The sequence below is a fragment of the Oenanthe melanoleuca genome, chromosome 8 (genome assembly GCF_029582105.1).
Source record: "Oenanthe melanoleuca isolate GR-GAL-2019-014 chromosome 8, OMel1.0, whole genome shotgun sequence".
Taxonomy (NCBI): Eukaryota; Metazoa; Chordata; class Aves; order Passeriformes; family Muscicapidae; genus Oenanthe; species Oenanthe melanoleuca.
The window spans coordinates 22893065-22912240 of NC_079342.1; the positions used below are offsets into that span (position 1 = coordinate 22893065).

General features: G+C 46.5%; 1 protein-coding gene across 2 annotated transcripts in view; it reads left to right on the top strand.

Moving 5' to 3' along the window:
• Positions 1 to 14613, top strand: part of C8H1orf21 (chromosome 8 C1orf21 homolog) — a 93152-nt gene extending 78539 nt beyond the window's left edge. For both annotated transcript variants that reach the window (XM_056497895.1, XM_056497896.1), the window contains exons 4-6: positions 2996 to 3072; positions 6473 to 6533; positions 13846 to 14613. In XM_056497895.1, the coding sequence (XP_056353870.1) occupies positions 2996 to 3072; positions 6473 to 6533; positions 13846 to 13884 (177 nt within the window). In that variant the 3' untranslated portion in view covers positions 13885 to 14613. The remainder of the gene's footprint in view (positions 1 to 2995; positions 3073 to 6472; positions 6534 to 13845) is intronic.
• Positions 14614 to 19176: the final 4563 nt, after the last annotated feature.

Sequence of the window (19176 nt, forward strand, 5' to 3'; positions counted from 1 at the left end):
CTCCCTTTTAGACATCTCCAAGGATGGAGATACTGACAGGGATGGGGCATCAAGGGCATCTCCTTCATGCTGGGCTGAGGAGATACACAGCAAGAGTATTTATTGAAACATTCTGTTTAGGACAGGGTTTTTATTATGGAATGTGCCCTCAAGCTTCACCCAAATGCACAAATAGCAGCCAAGGATCCAGGTGCTCCAGGCAGCAGGACAGCCAGGGGACTGTGGTGACAATGTTTTCTTAGGTGTCACTCTTCTGGACTGGTGCCTGTACACATTCTGGCAGGGGTGATGTGATTCCTCTGATGAAATTGCAGCTAAGAATAATTTCCTTTCACCAGTATCTGAGATTTTTCCATATTTGATTTGCCCCTTCATTATAAAGTCACCCTAAATAACATTTTCAGGTGGTTTTGCTTCCAGGTAGAGAGAGAAAAAAAGAGAGGCTCTCTTCCTGCCAAAAAAATGAGCCCTTAAGTACATATAAAGCAGGGAAACTCCAGTAAAATCTCATAGGTCAGTGCTTCTCCCTTGTTCATCCTGATGGATCCAGACAGCCCATGTGAGATATTACCACCTGAGGCTGGTGCTTGTGTCTAAGTGAGGTTAAAAATGAGTGAGGTTATGGGCTGGCATATTGGAATTTTACATCTCATCATTCAGTCCATTTCTAACGGATGCATTTGATTCCTCTTTTCAAGTACAATTATTTTTAAGAATATTTTATGGTACAAAAAGAAAACATGTACTTAATTTTCCCTCTAAGTGACTTTAATGATGATTTGCTTGGGTTTAGAAAGCAGTTTAAAGGTGCTGTTGGCTCCTTTGAGGAAAAGTGTCATCTTGATATAAATCAGGAATATTATTTTAGAAGGACTGTTAGCAGTTTACCTGAGTCAATCTGTGGCAGCCTTATGAAGAAAAGCAAAATACTTCAAATGAAGTTCACATGTCTCTAGAAATGGGTTCATCAGAGGGGAGACATCAAGGGAAATGTTGACAGATATTTAATTATAATGGCAGTAGTGGCTGTTGCTGTGTTAATAGCATCTGGCAGCAGAGTCACTGCCATCTGTTAGTGCCCTGAAATCCTGGAGCTGGTGCATCCTTTATGGAGGAATTAACAATAATTAACAAATCTATCACATGAAATCACCTTGATTGGATGACAGCCTTACCTTGATAATGATTAATTGCAAAATAATGTGGAATAAAACATCCACTATTCTCCTTTTTTGCTGCTGCAGGGATTTCCTTTCAAGCCTGTGATATGAGGCAGTATTTACTGCATTTATTGTAAATAATCCTTATAAGCAGAGCTAGATTAAAACCAAACTTCTGCATATTCATTTCAATTTGCAACAGATTAGGTCTCTAAAACCAGTTGTGGTTCTGTTGGTGCATGATAAACTTATTTAATGTTAAATAAGGGAGAAAATGAGGTTGGACTGCAAGAAGTGACCCTTCAGCCAAAGTCAGTCTGGAAGAGCAATCTGACTGCATTAAAGCATTTCAAGCTGGTTTTGTTAGCCTAGTATTAGAAGCCAAGCCATTAATTTCTGATGAGTCAGTTTGTCTTCAATGTGATGAGGAAAAATATTCTATTTGTTTGCATTTGGAAGAATTATTTTTGAATATCTATTTTTATCCGAGCCAATATTTCGATCGGTGCAATGAAATATCACTACCATAGATAAGAGTTATAAACAAAGCAATGAGCCAATTTGAAACCTGGTTGGGTTTTATTTTCTCTTAACTCTTCCTTTTCTGTCTGTCCCTGCTGAGCAACAGATGGAGAAGGTAACATACTCTTTCCTTAAACAGGAGAGTTGTAATAGATAATTGAGGTGTGGTAATTATCAGGAGCAATAGGAGGGAAAGAGTAAACTCTGGAGTCTCAAGCTCAACTGCACAGGAATTAGAAGATGCTTTGAAAAAAGTGATTTTTGCCTTTTGTTCTGCTGCTGTGTTGTGATCCCACAGGATCCTGAGCAGGCAGTGGCTGGTGGGGTGTAGCAAACACAGCCTTGTCAAGGCTTGGAAGAAGGGCTTGTTTCTCTCTCACTGCTGCTTTCATGCAAGGCACTGTTCCCTGGTTAGGAGGATTAGAAGATATGTATTAAACAGTGTTAAATATGCTGAGGCAGTTGATGTTTACAGCCCTTGTAGAATTATTCATTAAAATATTAACTGCTAGACAGCCTCCTTTTTTTATTTTTAATTCAGTGATTTAGTAGCCCTTTCCAAAATCTTGTAGTGTGATTCAAAGACTAAATAAGGCTAAATAAAACCAGCAAAATTACCCACAGAAACACTGATTCTTGCATTTATGTTTCTTAAATTGCCATGGGTGTGACATGCCTAAGAAGCACAGAGCTCTAAGATTTGACTCAGACCTCTTCCATCTGCACCAGCAGCTTTCCCTAACACATGGCACTGGGAAGATCTGGAAGGGGCTGTGTCCCTCAGAAGGATTTTGGAGATAATAGATATGTGTGTGCACTAAGTTTTGGGCTACAGAAGCTCATGACATGATGAGATGGTCTTACCAAGCAGAGCTGGCTCTCAACTCTCTCTTTCCCCTCCCAGGCCTTTTTAAAGATGTTTTTAATGGTTCTGGTCCTCTGCAAAGGATGGGCTGTGCTCTTGTCTATAAACACAGACTGGTTTGACTTGGAAGGAACCTTAGAGCCCATCCAGTCTCCCATCCCTGAGCACTCCTCATTTTCCATGGAGTTTGATCCCTGGATTTCATCCAGTGCCCCCGAGGCAATTCTGCATGCTACCAAGCCCAGGGTCTTTAAAAATTGCCCACCTGGGGTCATTTCATCTCCTGTGTTACCTTTAATTTCATTTTTGCTGAGCTTTTCTCATTCAGTTGTGCAGGCAGAAGGAGCCTGGACCCAGCCAAGTGTGACACCCTGGTGACAAATGTCACCCTCTGTGTGCTTAATAAATACTGATGCTCTCTCTGCTGTGTGCTTTTTGTGTGTTTCAGGAAAAAAGTGCCAGTTCAAATGCAAGACTCAAATCTAACAAAGAGCTCCCAGGATTAGTACATCAACCTAGAGCAAAGTAAGTTCAATTTCTGTTAAGTCATAATACAAATGAACACAAGCAGTGTCTGTGAGGTTCACAATTACTGTGCAGCAAAGACCAGATGATGACTCCAGCAGCTCTGAAATTATGCTGAGTTGGGTACTGGAGATGAGATCACCTGTGTCCCACAACTGGGAAACATCCTCTCCTTTGCACAGCAAAGATGCAGGACTTGAAAAAAGCTGAGATGCATCCTCTTGTGTGTGACAGAAGACCCTGTGCTATTTCTCAGCTTTCTATACAACTTACATAGAACAAATTTCTCTATATCCACCAGTGTTGTTAAACACAACTAGGTCAGTGCCAGGGAGGTTTTTGCTAGCTCCTGGTTTAGATTAGCAGCTGTTCTGCCTGGGTCTGGGAATGCTCAGGGTGTTAGAATAAAGGTTGTTGTGTAGCTGTGAGTTCTTCCCTGCTTGGTTGTGCCCATGCTCTGCCTGGGGTCAGTCAGTGTTACATGAAATATTTGCCTCTTGTGGCAGCAGAGCTGGTTATTGATAGTAGTGACTCCCTTCTTTTCTAACTCAGTGTTACATTTTAATCACCAGTTGACTGAAAAATAACAGATTTCACAGAGCCACATACAGGGTTCATGAAGAACAAGTGATAAAGGTTTGTGATTTGGTTTTGAGCACCAGTGGAAATGCTGTTCCTTGTGCCCTGCCCTCCGGGCACTTACTGACTTAAACTTGCTGCCTGTCAAGTGCCTTGAGCATGATTTCAAGTCTGGAAACTTTAGTTATTTCCTAATCAGCTGACAGTGTAATTCAGCCTCTTTTCAAAGGGAAAAGCTGAATGCTTTGAATGTAATTGCAAAGAAATTAATGGCAGGGAGGTGGAGGTAGAAGCACTCTTCAGCAAAGCTGTGAATTATTGTGGCTCAGTCCTTCCCAGCAGGGTCAGAGATGTATTTAAGATGTTCTAACATGAGGCTGATTACTCTGGGATAAAAAAGGTCTGGTCTTTTGGTACATCCACAGCAGAGGAATTGCATGGGGCCAGGGCTTCCATTCCTTCTTAAAACTCTAATTTGAAAAGTCCCTGCAGAAATCAGAACTGACCAAAAAGCCTATTTTTTATATTGCATTGACAGAGATAAATATTTCTGTCACAGACCTGCAAAAATAAGGAAATTTCCCAGGGAGGTGCAGAATGTAACATAAGGTTTGCCCAACCTACCACTGAATTTCTGTTCATAAAGTGGCTACATGTGTTTGAGTTGCTAATTGCCAAGTCAGCAAGCAGCTGTTATAATGTACAGTATTTATAATGTATTATGTTATAATGTACAGTATTTTATTTTTTTATAACATATATGATCTAAAAACAATGACAATTCTGACTGCAGGGTGGAAAAGCTGTAAGAGCAGAAATTAATAGATGGATCATTAGATGCATTTTACAGTACTGATCTGGCACAATGGATATTAATTCTAAATGGAACATGGACTAAGTACCAAATTATGAATTCTTCTATAGTATTTTGATGTCAGCTGAAAAGTAAGATTGTGAGGGCTCTTCCCCCTGCAGGAGGATTTAGATGTTTCCATCCAGAGCCCTGGACTCAACCCAGGGGATGTAGGGAGGCAGCAGTGGCTTTGTGGCCCTTCCTCTTACACCCAGTCCTGGTACCTGCCACACCTTTGGGGCATCCCTGCACCCTGCCCCAGCCTCAGAGGCACCTGCTCTGTGTGTTCATCACCAAACTCACCCCACTGGCACCCTGAATGACCAAACACACCCTGGGACAAGCTCAGGGAGTGACAGCAGCCTGAAGCAGAAAATGAAAGTGGTTATTTCAGAGCAGTTTTACCCTGCCAAATCACAGACTCTCACAATGGTTTGGGTTGGCACATGAAAAATCAGCTAACCCAACCTCCCTGCCATGGTAAGGACACCTGCCACTAGATCAGATCTGTAGGATTATCCTATGGGAATTTTCAGTGATACGACTACACAATACTCCTTTTTTTTTTCTCCCCTGCCTTATTTTATTTTCTTATGAGTTATGGTTGGGGTGAGTCACTACAGTATTATCTCATTTTATTAGAAACTGGATTTATGATGTTGTAAAGGCAAGATTGTTTTCCAAGCACTTGCCTACTCAGAAAGGGCTGCACTGCCCTAAAATCCCTCTCTAAGGCATCTGAATATGCAGGTGATGGGGTCAGCAGTCCCAAAAAATTATCTCTTCCCCATCTGAGGTGGGAACCTGAGGAGCAGGCAGACAGCTGGGGACAGGAACTCCCTCAGCCACTGAAAGGTGAATTGTTCCTGCCCCTGAATTGCCAGCTTTAGGTTTTAATGCCATTTCTGAGCCCTCCTCTTTGGACTGAGCTTCATTTATGTGCCACATAAGCAGATCTTTGTATACATTCATCCATAGCAGGGAGGGCTCAATGCTGAGCTTTGTGGGGAGTGCAGCCCCTTGTTGGGCACTCAGGGAGAGCATTAACTCATTGCAGCTGAAAGGAGCCCTCTGAGGAAGAGGGGATGGGTGGGAACTCAGCTTTCTGTGCTGGGCAGAATCTCCAAGAGCTGTGTGTCCTTCTGACTGGCTGGCATCATTGTTGCCACTGGCTCCAGTCCCCATCCTCCCTTTTCTGCATCTTTTTGTGCTGCACATGGAGTCCCTGGCACATTTCCCCAGCTGCCTGTGTGTGCTCAGGCAGGAGGGAGACTCTCAGCATCCCTTAACACAAATAGCCACCCCAAATACCACCTGCCATCCATCCTCACCCTTGTCTCCTCATCCTTTCTGTGGTTTTAGCCTGCAGGTTCCCCGTGGGGAAGGACCTGTGGTCTTGTGTGACCATCAGCATTTTATAGGCAATAAAAATGAGTATTTTCCAGCCCTCTGTACTAATGCACAATCCTATCACTGAGCCTCTTGGTGCTGAAGAATTAGTTGAGGTGAAGGGTGTGGAGCCCCAGGAGCAGCTGAGGGAGCTGGAGGGCTCAGCCTGGAGAAGAGGAGGCTCAGGGAGGATCTCCTGGCTCTGCACAGCTCCCTGACAGGGGGGCAGCAGTTGTCAGTCTCTCCTCCCCCACAACAAGTGGCAGGACACAAGGACACAGTCATTCCCCTCACATTGTGGGTGTCTCATTCTGTGGTGGTGAGGTTGGCAGTCCTGGAAACCCTCCTGTCCTGATCCCAGTTCCCACCCAGAGTGTTGCACATGTGCACAGAACTAAATGCAGTAATTTTTTTGTTTGCAAACCAAAAATAGGGGAAAAAAAGATTAAAAATTGCCATTGTAGATGAAAGTGTAAAGTGATTTATTTTCACAGTGGTGGAAGCTGACAGCTGGGCCCCTGGGCTGTTTTAGAATGGAAAGAATCCTGTTGGTACTGATCCTGTTCCTTTGCCTTCCAGCATGCACATCTCAGAAAGCCAACAAGAATTCTTCAGAATGCTTGATGAAAAAATTGAAAAGGTAAGACTCAGTAATGTAAACATGCAGTCTCTCCCAGGGATGGACACAGCTTTCCCAGCTTTGGGGCTGGACAGTGACCCAAGATTTCCCTTGCAGCTCTTTGGTTAGATGGTCCAAGTGCAGAGAGCAGGCAGGTAAAGAGTTCACAGGAGGTACTGAGAGAATCCTTTGTTTTTTGGGAATGGGATTAGTGGCAGGCTCACTCAGATGTTCAGGGTCTACATGCTGGATAAAGGTGAAGAGCAAAGTGGGATTTTACATCATTGCTGATTTAATCTTTCATCTCATCTCCCTGGGAGACAGCTGGAATCTGGATGCTGGTAGGAGCTGGGATGCCCCAGGAATTTCTTGCTGAATCTCCTCAAAATAGTCACTGGCTGCAGGGGATGGTGTGGCTGTAAATGTGGATAACCCTGCCCCAGGGCTGTGCCAGTGCAATAATGGTGCTGGAGATGCTTTGAAGAAGAGGATGAATAATTCTTTGCATATCTCAGCTGTCCTGAGAGCAGCTTTTGTGTGTTTCAGAAACCTTTTAAATGACACCCTTGTTTCTTTGTGAGACAGCAGTTGAAGCAGCTGGAGCACAGCTCATGCTGGGAGTGGCTGAAGGAGATGGGGACTGATGTTCACACACCAATTTACTCTTTACACTGCCTGTTTTGGAGTTGTGCATCTTGTTTAATACTTTATATTAAATATTTGCTTCCTCAGTAGCAGTACACCAATTTGTACTCCCACTTTCAGACTGGATATGAGGAAGCATTTCTTTATGGAAAGGGAAGTCAGACATTGGAACAGGCTTCCCAGAGAGCTGTCAGTGTTCAGGAGACATTTGGACAATGCCCTTAACAACTTGCTCTAATTTCTGGACAGCCCTGAGGTGATCAGGCTGTTGATGACTGTAGGTCCCCTCCAATTGAAATACTTCTATTCTATTCTATTCTATTCTATTCTATTCTATTCTATTCTATTCTATTCTATTCTATTCTATTCTATTCTATTCTATTCTATTCTATTCTATTCTATTCATTTCCATTTCCATTTCCATTTCCATTTCCATTTCCATTTCCATTTCCATTTCCATTCCATTCCATTCTTCTGTTCTATTTTATTCAATTAAGTTGTCACATTGGGATGAAGAGTAGAAGGGGAGTTTTCATTTGCATGGCTCTGAACTTCTGCTGTTTTTGTCAGCACTCCTGGTCCTAGGAGTCAGAGTGCTACAGTGGGTGCATCTCATATTTGTCCCAAGCAACACAATTGTTACTTTTCTCTTAAAAAATAAAAATTATGAGAACAATGAGAACATAAAGGGGAAGAATAAAAGTTTACAGATACCTGAGAAGAATATTTCTGTACCCAGTATTTCAGAGGGGTAAGATTTGTGTAACCTAGTGCATTTAAAAGTAGAATTTCTACATATCCATAGTATAGCTTTATCTCCTTTGAATAAATGCATGTGAATATTCAGATGCTTTTCCTGGTCATCATCACCTTCCATAATGCTGAGCTCAGAATCTCCAAATGGATTTTCCAAAGGTGTATCTTATCTGCAGACCAGACAATGCCATCAGGCTGTATCTAATTAAGAATTTTGGTTAATTTTAACCCTCATTCCCCAGCTGCCACTCTGAGGTGCAGCTGACCCTATCCAGATCTGCTCTGAGATGTTCCCAGATGATCTCCAGGGGTAATTTATCTTGGGGATCATTTATCTTTGGGATCAGGAGATTGTCTGTTCAGAGGAAATCCACAGTTTATCTGTCAAAGAGACCAAGTTGCTGACAGCTGATGGGATTGGCAGGAGCTAAAATGCAGCTGAGTGTGGGATTTGTGTTCCCTGGGGACCTCCTGTGCCTGAGGAAATAGTCTTCATAAGAGAAATTTTGGGGTTTTTTAATTCATCTTTGCTTGCAACACATTTTTTTTTTTTCTAGGTGTTGTCACAAATGCCAAAAAGATTGGAAAATACAAGGGGTTTTGTCTGATCTGTAAATAGTATTTCAGTCCCTTCTGCAGGGAGATGGAGCACAGCAGTCAGACATTTAGAATTTTATCAGTGGCAGCTGAAAAGGTCTGTGGAGGTGTGGGGGGTGCTGGTGTGGCTGCTGAGGTCCCAAACCTCGGCTGTGGTGTTGCCATGGTTACCTGGCTGCTGGATTTGTGATGGAGATGCTGCTCTGCTCCCTGGGCTGTGCTGCAGGAGCTCCAGTCAGGAGCAGACCACCCTCAGCTGCACTGGGATCCCAAGGGGAGCTGGTCACCAAATCCCAGTGACTGACAGCAGCCCTGACATCAGGCAGGAGCATTCCATGGGTGCCTGGACCTGGCACAGCCATTCCAGGGACAGGGAGGGCAGCTGAAATAAAACTCCTGCAGCCAAAGAGGGAAATGAAAGTGGGAAAGAACATGGGCTGGTGTTTTGTCAGCTGCAAACAGGAAGTATTTGTGAGTCCTGAAGATCATAAAAAGCCTTATTGAAACAGTCTGGAGAGTTTCTCTGGAGTCCTGCCCCCAGAAGAGCATTCCTGGCTGCCCCTACAAAGCTCCACTGCCTTCTGCAGATGTCACCCAAAGGTAAAAACAGAAAGTCATGAAGCTTCTGTCTACCAAAATCCAGTGTCAAAACACTGTGAGTTGTTCAGAGGGGGACATGTGCTCTGTCTCTGAGTGGGTCTGTCCCTGCTTGAGGAGCTGGAGCTGAGCTGGCAGATACAGAAGTGCCTGTGATGGTGGGAATGCCATTCAGGGGTTTGCTGGAAGGAAGAAATACTGAATGAGGGCTGGGGTAGGACTGACTGAGAATGTGGAAGCCTCAGATGTGTGCTTAGATATTGGTTGTGCTGGAGTCAGCCCAGTCCCTTCAGAACCACCAGGACTGGAGGTAAAAGTGCTCCCAAGGCCCAGAGCTACAGGTGAGATGGAGGCTGGGAGCAGCTGGAGAGAGCTGAGCAGTCAACAGCACAAGAAGCTGCTTTACTGTACTGCTGTGGCTGTGGCTAGAATATCCTGAGCTGGCAGAGACCCACAGGGACCTTGGAGTCCAGCTCACAGGACAGCCCCAAGAATCCCACCATGTGCCTCAAAGTGTTGTCAAACAATTTCTGACCTGTGGCAGACCATGGAGAGGAGAGCAGAGGGGAGGACCAAGGAGCTGTGTGCAGCACAGACCCTGAGTGGTGGCAGAGCAGGCTCAGAAATGTTCCCACATCTGCAGTGGGTCCTCCTGGGGCTCCCCACTCACTGAGGTTGTTGTGAGTAGAGTCACAGGCTTTGCCTTGGGAGACAAAAAGCACTTGTGTTCCAGAGTTCAGGGGGAAATGGAGCAGAGACAGGCAGGGGGAAGGAGGCAGCTCCTCTGCTGTCAGCCTTAGCATCATTTACTGAAAATGAGCCTGAAATCACTGAAATATATTCCAGTGGAGGATGAGCAACAGGTAATAGCAGCAATTAAGCTGGAGGAGAGCATTCCCTGGAGTAAATTAGAAAGATGTGGGTCAGGAGTACAAGTGATTTGCTTGACCTGAGAGGTGAAGGCAGAAATACACAGAAATGTGGCTTTGGGAAGCAGAGAAGGACTGGAAAGTCCTCCTAAGGCAAACTCTGCCACTTCTGCATAGATCTGAGATCTGCTGTGCCCAGCAGAGGAGGAATGGGCTCCACTGGCTGCAGCCAGGACTGAGACAGTCACTGCACTCCTGTGGGGGATAAATCTGGTTTGGGGCTATCAGCTCTGATTAAGAAGACAGAAACATGTCCTGGTATCAGGCCATTTGTGTTGGTATTCAGGCAAGTAAATTAATGACCTGGGCTCTCTCTAATCTGAGAGATCAAGGACTAATTTAGTCAGGTGTTGCATGTGGACTTGAAAAGATTTGCTGTGAAACACACAATGAAGAACTAACCTGTCTCTCCTAAAGTCTGGTTGTTTTCTTCTTCTTTCTACATCTCAGATTTATTTGCACCCTGATTCCACAGGGCTCCATGCAAATTTCACATTACCCCCTGAAAAAAAATGGCAGCACAGGAAGGACATAGACCTGGAGAGGGACTTGGGACAAGGGCCTGGAGTACCATTTGACAAGGGGAAATGGCAGGGTTGGATGGGATATTGGGAAGAAATTCCTCCCTGTGAGGGTGGGCAGGCCCTGGCACAGGGTGCCCAGAGAAGCTGTGGCTGCCCTGGATCCCTGGAAGTGTCCAAGGCCAGGCTGGATGGAGCTTGGAGCAACCTGGGATAACTGCATGGACTTTAAGGTCCCTTCCTACCCAAACCCTTCTGGGATTCCATGAATTGCACAGGGTGGCTCAGAGCAGCACCAGGGCTTGCATGAAATAAACAGAAATAAAAATTAAAAGCTGTAACATATGAAGTATTGACTGTGAAAAATTTACCCATTTAGGGCTTGCTAGCAGAAACATCTTGTTGATGGCTGTCCTGGAAAATGGTTGAAAAAACAGCTGCTGTCTCTGAATCCTCCTGGTCCCATCATCATAAACTGCCTCCTAAATGGTTTACAGTGGTTTGTAAAAACTAATCACAGTGCAAACATGCTGATGGACAAAGATGAGATCAGAGAATGTGCAGATGTGTTGCTGTGAGCTCTGCTGGGTACCCTGAGCCCCTGGGGGATGTCACTGTGGCTCAGCTTGGTCTTGAGCCCAGTGCTGGTGTTAGGGTGGCTGTGCAGGGATTTCCTCTCCTCCCTGCTCACCTGGGGCCCGGGAGGATGCTCAGCCCTGGGAGGATGCTCAGCCCTGGGAGGATGCCCAGCACTGGGAGGATGCTCAGCCCTGGGAGGATGCTCAGCCCTGGGAGGATGCTCAGCCCTGGGAGGATGCCCAGCACTGGGAGGATGCTCAGCCCTGGGAGGATGCTCAGCCCTGGGAGGATGCTCAGCCCTGGGAGGATGCCCAGCCCTGGGAGGATGCTCAGCCCTGGGGAGGATGCTCAGCCCTGGGAGGATGCTCAGAGCTCTTGCATCCCTGCCAGGGATGGACACAGAGCAGCTCCTCGTGTGGATGGGAGTGCCCTTGGCAGCCCAGCCTGGGCAGGGCACGGTGATTAGGCTGGAACTCATTAGCAAAGTGCGTTGCTGTTAATGACTGCATTGATTTTCCCCTAGCAGAATGAGCAGCAGAAATTAGCACAGTGCACAATGATTTAGTGCCGCCTCCCGGCGTTCTCTTCCGTCCTTTCTGGGAGCACTGTAAACAAATCCTGGCTGATGAAAAGGGTTCCCAGGGCTGCCCAGCCCCTCAAAGGGGCCACTGTCCCCAAGGAGAAAGGGCTGCTTGCTGCAGCTCCTGCCCCTCTGCCTCTTCTGCCTCTCCTGTCTCCTTTTCCTCCCCTCCTCTCCCTCCCCTGCTTCCCTCCATCCTCATCCTCCCGTCCCTCCCCTGCCCAGCCCACTCCTCCAGCACAAGGGGCCATTGAGCCAGGCACTGTTTAATGGGGAAAAGGCCTTTTTCCTGCCATTCTTTTCTTTTTATTCCCTAAAAGGATGTCATGAGCCTGATGCATCCTCAGGAGGGGAGCACTTTGGAGGTGCAGCAAGGGGAGGCATGGGGAGGATTCCTGGTTTGGGTGCAGGCAGCAGGGAAAGAGCATCAGGCTGCTTTTTAATTTACCTTAAATTTCATTTAGAAACACTCATGGTGTTCTGTGGACATCTGCAAAAGCTGACAGTTGCATTTTGAAACTGCAGAGCTGGGAGATGGGCTTCCTGAGGAATTAGCTGAGATTGAGCCCACAGCTTAGTCTGTGGGTAGCCCATACATTCCTGTTAGCAGCCACCTGCTCTGTGCCTCTGGCTCCTCTGGATGCAGGAGCCTGCTCCCCTGGACAGAATTTGACTGCCAGTCAGGGAATCATAGAATTAGAGTGGTTTGGGTTGGAAGGGACCTTTAAAGCCCACCTGGCCCAGCCCCTGCAGTGAGCAGGGTTCCACTAGAGCAGTGTGGTTCCTGCAAGCTCTTAGCTGGGCATTTCCCATGGGGTGTTCCAGGAGACCTGCCCATCTCAGGCACAGCCTCTCAGTGATCAAGGGATCATCTCCTGTCAAACATCCTCTGAAACAACCACCAGGTCAAAAATGGACATGTTAAAGTATTTTAGTGGATTGTGGCTGAAGCTGCCTTTCCTCTGCCAGGGAGGAGTGGCTGCCCTCCCTCCCCTGCCTCTCTGCCCAGGGAGGACCAAGGGCACAGCCCTTGTCTTGGATTTCTGGTACAGCATGGGAGGCTGTGACAACAGGGCACTTTATTCCTCCTGTGATGATCTGAGCAGTGCTGACCTTGTTATTGCTGACTGTCCTGCTTTGAAGGACAGGTGTCTGCCAATAAAGGCAGAAGCTTCTTTGAAATGGAGAATGCAAACCCCCTCCCTCCAAATTATTATAAATTTGAAATTAAAGGGCTCTCTGGCAAAGATATGGTGTGCAGCCCAGCTGTGTGTCCCAGATAAACTGATCACTGTTAAGAAACATCTCTCCATTTTGTTTTTTCTTTCTGGCTCTCCTTCTCCAGGTGATGAGATGCCTCAGTGCCTCAGCACACAGGAACAGTGGGAAATAATCCAGAGATCTTGGATCCTGCATTTGGGGCACTTGTTTGGTGCAAGATACTCTGGGTGGCTTGTTCTGAACAGCTCAGCTCCAGCTGGTTTTGTGCAGGGAAACAAGGACAGTGGCTCCCAGCAGGTCCTGTCTTGCTGCTCTGCAAGAGCTGGGCAGGGAGGGATGGGATGTGCCTTCTCCAGGCCATCCCAGGGGGAATCCCAGAGAAATGCTGCTCCACACCTGTGTCTGGATGGGACAGAAGGCATGACATGACTGCTCTGATAAGAAATCCATGTTTTGTGAAGCTTAGGCTGAATCCCCTGTAGTACAAGCATCATTTCAATATGAATGGCATCTTTTGCTCTGGGGTTAAACTTCTGCTGGGGTTATCAGATGAGGGATTCTTGTTCACAGCAGCTGCCTTGTGTTGCTGACAGGATTATGTGCTTTGTTGCTTTTGCCTGGGAGATTATCCTTTCACAGCAAATCTCAGGGCTGTGTCCATCAAGGTGGATCTTTCCATAAAGCAGGTTTGTGAATCAGTTTGTTGGACCCCCCCTGGAATTCAGTATATGGGGGATGATGTTTATGAGATTAATAGTGACAGGAAGAGAGGTGTCTCCTGACCTGGTTTCCCACAAATTCCCTGTGTCTCAGGTTTCTACCCAGCTGAGAGAGCTGCTGTCAGTGAGTGTTCCCTGGGTTATTCCTGTGTTGTCTCTGTACCAACTGCCTGGCCTTTGTCCCTGCAGGGTCGTGACTACTGTTCAGAGGAGGAGGATGTCACATAGTGCCAGCCCTGCCTCTCCAGGAGCACCTCCAGTGTAAATAGATCCAACCCAGCCTTCTGGATACAACCTTTGGGACGTTTGCTCCAGTGAACAGCACTCCATAACAGAAGACCATTTCCACATTATATGCTCCATTCAGTTACAGTGTTTCCTAATGAACACATGAGGAATATTGCTAAGAACTCCTAAGGAACTGTTTTTGTTGCTGCTAGTTAAAACTTGTTGCAACTTCTCACTTTTTTCTGTGTCCAGATACGCAGCAGATCCTTAAAAGTTAATCCAAAAGACCTTTGTTGATTTTATTGAGGCTTCTGGCCTATTTTCTATCAGATGAGGTAGTGTTAAACCAAACTTCCATAAGTGAACATCCAAGCATCTAAGAACCACCCCTGAGCTGTGTGTCCATCCGTGCTGGGGCCAGAGTGCTTTTTAGTGCTGGTGATTCCAGGCTTTGGAGATGGGATGTTTTTGCTATGGCAGGCCTTGTTCCTCAGCTGAGAAGAAGCTGAGAAACTCTTACCCTTTAAAAGCATGTTATCACTGAAATACTGGAAGTGATACAGGAGCAGGAACTTGTATTTTAAGAGGAAAACAGTTTCATTTAAAAGGTATCTTAATCAAGGACTAAGCTTGCAGTATTGGCTTTGCTGAGCACGAATGGGAGTGTGATCACAATCATTTTGAATCTCTTTTTTTCTAAGAAAATAAACATTTTACTGTTTTTATGTATTCTTGTCTTTTACCATTCCTACAACACGATGTTTTAAGAGTCTGGGGACAAGGAAGACCAAACCTCTCCTCTGCCTTGATGTGTCCCATGGATCTGATCTCTTAAAGCAGCTCTGTGCCAACTGGGGGGGATGTGTTGTGTGTCCTGTAGAGTTTATTTTTCCATATTAAATGGAGAGGATATTACCTTCTCAAAAGCAGATGTAATATTTTTAACAAATGCTGTCATGAGTTAAAAAAAAAAAAAAAAAAGGAAAAAAATACAGCTTTTGTATTTATTATTTCAAAGAAGATTGTGCTGATATTTGTCCCTTCTGAGGGCAGGGTTTGCACTGCATCCAGTGGGGAAGCTTTGTCAGGGTAGTTTGCTGTCATTGTGTTGATTTTATTTGTGGGATGGGTGTGACCAGACTGAGGGAGCATTGACAGTATCTCCTAGGATGTGGCTGACACTTGAGTGGGGCACTCAGCCCAAATATTATCCATTTTTCACTGGGCTTTCTAAAAACCAGATCCCTCTAAAGGCTCTAAGTCCCCCAAAGATCACCTGTGAGCTCTGCCACTCTCTAAGTTACTGCTGAATTTCTTGACTTAAGAGGTTTCCCTGGATGTTTGCTGTGGGAGGGGCTGGACAGCCCACATCAGAAGATTTCCAGCAATCCCCAGCTCCCTCCTGCTGCCATTCCTGCACTGGATTTACCTTTGCCTTTTGGGCAGGGGAGTTGCTCATATTCCTGGAGGGATGGGTCTGAGCCCATCCAGCAGGAGCAGCTTTCCAAGCAGCTGTGAGGCTGCAGATCAGCCTCTTTCCTGGAGGCAGCAGCTGTGTGTGAGCTCTGCAGCTCCCCTGGCAGTCAGTCTGAGCCCAGTGTTGCTGTGTTCCAGGGGTCAGCCAGCCCAGGAGCTTCCACAGCTTCCCATGTAAGAGCTCAGGGTCAGGGCCCTGAATTCAGCTTTATCCTGTTAATGGTTAACAGCCACCAGCCAGCTCTGATTTCCCTCAATCCTTGCTCACTGAGGAGCTGCACTGGCCAGGCAGCCCCTCCCTGGAGTTTCTGTGCCTCCCTCCATCCTGTTCCTGGGGCTGGGGCACCTCTCAGCCACTGGGTTTTGTGATGAATTCCTCAACATGATGGCACTCTCCTCCTGGATATGATTTTTTTCCATAATTTATGCCAGCTCTTGAGCAGGTATGCTTGGGGAAGTCAAGAGACTGTGCATTTCAATTATTTAAAACACTTAAATTAATGAAGAGTCCTGGGGCTTGCTCCCACAAACCCTTCTCTGCAGAGCAGTTTAGAAAGCTGTCACAGGAGGGTGATGGGGCTGGGTCTGTTCTTTTGACATGTTTCCTTGTCCAGGTGCTGAACATCTTCTGTTAGACACATCATGGTCTTTCTTTCAGCCACCTCTTAGTTTTAGTAATTCTTGTATTTAATATTCTCCTTGCTGCTGCTTGCTGGCACTGGAGACCTGCACTTTGGTGGAAGTTTTGTGAGAAAGGAAAAGCAATTCCCATCTTACCTGTGCAAGGAAATTCCTGTCTGCCAGCCAGCAGCAGGTGCTTTAGGCTTCTGGATGAATTCCAGCCTGCCTGCTGGATCTGTGGAGGCAATATGTGTGAAGGATGTCTAGGCTGTCCTGCTCCTGGCTGGGAGGCTCTGGGGTGGGCAGGAGGTTTGGAACCTGCTGGAATTCTTCCACCTTGGCAAAATCCTGGCAGATTGTGTTAGAAGTGAGTCTAAATATATGTGGCAGCTGAAGGTCTGTAATAATATAAGCAGATTACTCTGGCTGAAAATGCATCTCTTCTTGGAGCTCTACCTCCCATTGCTTTGCTCTGCTCAAGTACATTCAGTGGCCTGGAAAAGAGGAGGCTGGGAAGAGAAGGAAAACTTGCTCCTATCTGCATTCTGTAAATGGGATTTCAAGGTTCTTCTCAAAAGAAGTGCCAGAGAAGTGATTTGAGGCCCAGATTTCTCTTTAGGGGGCTGATGCAGTATTTCCTGAGCTCCACATCATATTCTGGGATCTTGGAGAAAATTGGGAAGGGGTTTTGCAATCAACCTTCTTGAAGTGCTTTCTCCTTTGTCCAGAGCTCTTTGAGTGCTGCTGGTTTTCCTCCTTGGAGCCTGCCCCAGGCACTGGGAGGGGAACTGGGGCCCAGCCTTGGGCTGTGTTGTTTCTCTTGCTTAATTACTGGGAGTTCCACTTCACCTGTGTCCCCTCCCAGCCCCTTCCACCCCCAAATAACATTAATTTCTTCCCCTGCATTCAGAGGTTTGATTATTTTGCGTTGGGTCTCCCTGCCAGGATCCAGCAGAGCCATCTCTGTGTCTCTGTGTCCCTGCCACAAGCCCTTTGTGGCCATGGGTGTCACTGCTCATGGCTCACTGCTCCTCTCCATGCCCTTGTAGGCAGCAGGAGCAGCAGTGCTGTAATAGAGGTGACATCTGCATCCTGCCATCCCTGTGTGCACTGGGATGGGCTCTGGCCCAGCAGCTGGATGTGCCTGGTGCTGCCACAGCTCTGGGGGAGATCAGCAGCATCCCAGCATTTTTTGTGGTGTGCTCCTTCCTTGGTGTAAGAACACCCAGGCTGATGGCTGCCCCAGAGGACAGCAGGTATTTAACTCTGGATGATGGGACAGGAGAGAAGGGTTGATGCACACCAGTGTTTGAGGACATCACTGTCATCACAGGAGAATCAGCCTGGAGATAAATATTCTCTTCTCAGCTATTCTGGGTTTATCAGGTCTGTAAAACAGTAATTTCCTGCCACTTTCATTTTGGAGTTAGCAGTGACTCAACTCCAGATCAGCCTGGCTGACACACCAGTCCTTCAGGATAGGAGAGGCTGGGTGATTGTGTCTGTCAAAGAGCAAATGTCATATGGGCTTTGCACAAAAAGGGTGATTTCCATTCCACCATGGTGCTGGGACACTGGCACAGGTGCCCAGAGAAGCTGTGGCTGCCCCTGGATCCCTGAAAGTGTCCAAGGCCAGGCTGGATGGGGCTTGGATCAGCCTGGGACAGTGGGAGGTGGGGAGGTAAAGAGCACTTGCACTCTGGAAAACCAAAAGCTTTGATCTCAGCCAAGGTCACTGTGTGGTACAGGCAATTTTTAGGGTGTTCACTGAGAAAGCACAGATTTATGGCACTTCTGCCAATGTGGCTTTATGGAAGATGATTTTGGGAGAACTAAACACTCCAAGACCTTGCTTTGGCTCCTGGTACTGCTGGGCAACTCTCCTTTTTCAGGCTGAAATTTCTCTTTGTTTAATTTAATTCTGTAGGTGTTTGGGGAAGAGGAGACAGGAAATGCAGGGATGGCTTTGGAAGGGCACCTTATTTGCTTTGCTGTTGGGGAGATCAGACATCCAAAAATTTGGGTAAGCACTGAGTGAAATTCCTGTTACTGTGCTGTTGTGGCAAAGGGAAAGAAGCCCCAGCTTAGGGTACTTCAAGATGGGAAAGTTGATAGAACTCAAAGATGTTTATGTCTTTGCTTTATTAAAAAAAATCATATTGTTTTCTTTCAATTTAGCTACACTCATCTCCCCTTGACATCCAGGGAAATGCTCACTTTGAATTTGAAGATGGGAGAGGCACCATCCTCATCCTCAGGATCATCATCTTCAACTCATGTGGGACTGTGAACCTCCTTCATAAAAGCCAACTCCAACACCAACCAACCTGATGGACACCCATGGCAGCAAATGGAGAATCCTGTGATTCTTCCCTCTTGAAATGAGTCCCTTTCTCACCCTGCTGCTCTGCCACCCTGGATGGAGCCTGGTAGCCTGGAACAACATCCTTCATCCCTGCAGAATGGCTCCTGCTCGAGCCTTGGAGGTGGAGTTCAACAAAAAAATTACATATTTAATTCTTCTGATATATTAAATTACATTTTGAGACAAGAAGTTCTCAAGAGCAATTGCTGCAAGAAGCTAGAAAGCTCCATGTGGGAACAGAGCATATTCCTGGGCTTTTGGCATTCTGCTTTAGTGTCTATTAATAATCCCCCGGAGTGAGTCATATGGAGCTGCATTTATTCACTGACTCGGAGAGAGCTGCTACCCAAAATAGCAGCTCTGTAATTTTTTATGATGCTGTAATGCCAGTGCAGTGAAGATTGACATCATTTGAGGGAGAAGCTCCAGCCTGGCAGCCAGAGGGGCCGTGCCCAGCCCCACGAGGAGCGTGGGGAGCCACGTGCTCTGTTACATAAAGCACTGAGAGCCAGCACGGGCAGAGATGCCTTTTCTTGTCCTCACCTGAGCATCTTTTGCCCGGATTTTTCTCCCTTTAGGCCTTCCTAAGCCTTCTTTGCTCATTCTCTATAATCATGAGGAGCACTAGGCCAGAGGATGATGAGGAAATGGCTTTTGCTGTGGAGGGGAGCCTCAAGCACATCTCAAACCATCAACCTGCCTGCCAGGAGGTCCATAGGGAAATCCCTATCAGCACCAGCTGATCCTTCTTCTCACATTTCAGCTCTGTGTCCCTCCCTGAACCCTGAGCATCCCCTGGGCCAAGTGCCCAAAATCCTCTGGCTCCTCCC